Raw genomic sequence first — 2,950 nt, forward strand, 5'->3', positions numbered from 1 at the left:
ATCTAAACTAAAACAGAGTCTGATTTTTATCCAATATCAAACAGTTTGTAAGCAAAAACAAAATCAAATTGATATCTTTTGTTGAGACACTCTTCTTATTTAGACAGTAAATCCAATTTGCGCTCTAGAATTATCTCACCTTTTTTATTTTCTTTCTTTAGTTCCTTTAGATTTTTCTCCAGCAGTTTTGTGTTTTGCTCATTCACAACTACTCCAAAACCTTCAACAATGTTGTTTTGCTTTATAAGAGTTGTGTTCTGCTCTTTTACAACGACTTCCAAACTTTCAATACTATTGTTTTGCCTCATAAGAGTTACGTATGTTCCAGCAGTGTTGCTTTTTGCTCTTTCACAACTACTCCCAAGCCTTCAACAATGTGTTGTTTTGCTTCATAAGAGTTGTGTATTGTTCCAGTAGAGTTGTGTTCTGCTCTTTCACAACTACTTCCAGGCCTTAAATTTAATGTTGTTTTGCTTCGTTAGAGTTGTGTTCTGCTCTTTTACAACTACTCCCAGGCCTTCAATAATGTTGTTTTGCTTCATTAGAGTTGTGTTCTGCTCTTTTACAACTACTCCCAGGCCTTCAATAATGTTGTTTTGCTTCATTAGAGTTGTGTTCTGCTCAGCCATCATGTTTTTTGGGTCGAAATCGTATCTTTGAGTTTAGTGACTGAAACAAGAAAAATAATATGTCATAAGAGACCAAATGATCCCATGTAGATATAATAATAGATATTATATACATGAGCGCTGTATGTGGGTCTTAAGACGTGAACCATTTTTAATAAAGTATAATTTGGTATAACTATTAATCAATTTTGAGGGAAACAATATAGATATGTAAAATATCACACCCATCATTTGGTTTAATGTTACTAGAAATACACACCTTTTTCCTTCATAATTTTATCCTTTGCTTTTAGGTCATGGCCGTTTGATTAAATATGAATAGAAATACATACCTTTTTCCTACATACATTTTAGGCTATTCTTTATGTCATGATCGTTTGATTTAATATTGATAGAAAAACACATAGTTTTCTAGCATACTTTTATCCTTTGCTTTTAGGTCATGGCCGTTTGATTTAATATGAATAGAAATACACACCTTTTTCCTGCATACTTTTATCCTTTGCTTTTAGGTCCTGATGTTTTTTTTCCAATGTTTTTTTTTCTCTAATAAAAATTTGACAATGACAGTGATGTCTTCATCTGTAAAAATAATAAATGTTTTATGTATTGACCGTCATCTGTAATAATGGAATGCGATGTAACAATACACGTTATGAGAACAAAATAGAGGGTTTATTCTAACAATTTTAAGTTCTTACAATAATCATCGTATTTTGGGGTTATTATAAAATTTGGTTTCATAAAGCTCATTTTATCTCAAAAAGTATTATTTGTTTACATGAATGACGATGGCAAGGAGGGAGTCAGACTTTTAGAAGATGTAATGTCCATAATTCTGTAACAAAGTTTATTCAAAAATCTTAGGCTTTCGCAAGTATTTCATACAACTAGATGACAACATACATGAAAGTGAGAAAATCAAATAGAAAAAAGGTAAAGAAAAATAAATAGAAACAAAAAATAAAATAATACCATTAATAACCATACAAAAATACAATGGCAATACCACCAATTCTTACAATAATAATAATAATAATAATAATAATAATAATAATAATAATAATAATAATAATAATAATAATAATAATAATAATAATAATAATAATAATTAATAATAAATAACAACAATCATAATAATAATGATAATAATAATAATAATATAATAATAATAATAATAATAAATAATTAATAATAATAATAATAATAATAATAATAATGATGATAATGATAATAATAATAATATAATAATAATAATAATAATAATAATAATAATAATAATAATAATAATAATAATAATATAATAATAACAATAATAATAATAATATAATAATAATAATAATAATAATAACAATAAAAATAATAATAATAATAATAATAATAATGATGATAATAATAATAATAATAATAATAATAATAATAATAATAATATAATAATAATAATAAAATAATAATAATAATAATAATAATAATAATAATATATAATAATAATAAAAATAATAATAATAATGATAATGATAATAATAATAATAATAATAATAATAATAATAATAATAATAATAATAATAATAATAATAATAATAATAAAATAATAATAATAATAATAATAATAATAATAATAATAATAATAATGTCTAGTATCTTTTTTTTTCTAAATGAGGCCTAATTTTGTACCCCAATCGCTAACAATAAAGAAGATTCGAATTACATCAATGATGCTTCTGTCTCGGATAATAACGCTAAGAGATTATAAATGATGTAGAACAGATTATTTCCCTCCTTATCAGCCATTTTCAGGATTTTCCCCAAAACTTCACACCCAACTAACACAAAAGTAGATTTCTTATCACTGACACACAATAGCAGTAAGTTCTTGCAATAAATACTTTCTTTAGCAAAACATGCTCTACTACACAATGTTCAGTTTCTTTAAATGATATGAAGAACTATACAAAATTGAGTTAGAGATATGTTGGTTCTATCGTAACGAATGTGACGATTTTCTGCAGTTGGTAAGGAGAGGGTAAAGTATATATGTGTTTGTGTGTGTGTGTGGTGTGTGTGTGTGTGCAAATTATGTGTTTTTAGAGGACAGTATTTTGGTAAGAGAGAGCGGCCTAAGGAAGCAGGGAGAGAGAGAGAAAGAGGGGAGAGAGAGAGAGAGAGGGGAGGAGAGAAAGAGATAGATAGAGGGAGAGAGATAGATAGATAGATAGAGAGATAGATAGAGGGAGAGGATAGAGAGAGAGAGAAAGAGAGGGGAGAAAGAGGAGAGAAAGAGAGAGAGGGGAAAGAGAGAGAGAAAGAGAGAGATAGATAGA

The 2,950-nt window shown here is 26.5% G+C and overlaps 2 protein-coding genes across 2 annotated transcripts in view; both read right to left on the reverse strand.

Annotated features, from left to right (window-relative positions):
• The window catches only part of LOC144960571 (cerebellin-3-like), a 13,003-nt gene extending 11,881 nt beyond the window's left edge, over positions 1-1,122 (reverse strand). The window contains exons 1-2 of the mRNA XM_078893784.1: positions 1,108-1,122; positions 140-669 (exon numbers count right to left, since the gene is read on the reverse strand). Of these exons, the coding sequence (XP_078749910.1) occupies positions 140-308 (169 nt within the window). The 5' untranslated portion in view covers positions 309-669; positions 1,108-1,122. The remainder of the gene's footprint in view (positions 1-139; positions 670-1,107) is intronic.
• The window catches only part of LOC144960525 (uncharacterized), a 103,531-nt gene that overhangs the window by 80,456 nt on the left and 20,125 nt on the right, over positions 1-2,950 (reverse strand). The gene's annotated exons all lie outside the window — the stretch shown is intronic.

Source organism: Berghia stephanieae, chromosome 15 (genome assembly GCF_034508935.2).
Source record: "Berghia stephanieae isolate SIO BIC M18660-M18661 chromosome 15, UCSD_Bste_1.3, whole genome shotgun sequence".
NCBI lineage: Eukaryota > Metazoa > Mollusca > Gastropoda > Nudibranchia > Aeolidiidae > Berghia > Berghia stephanieae.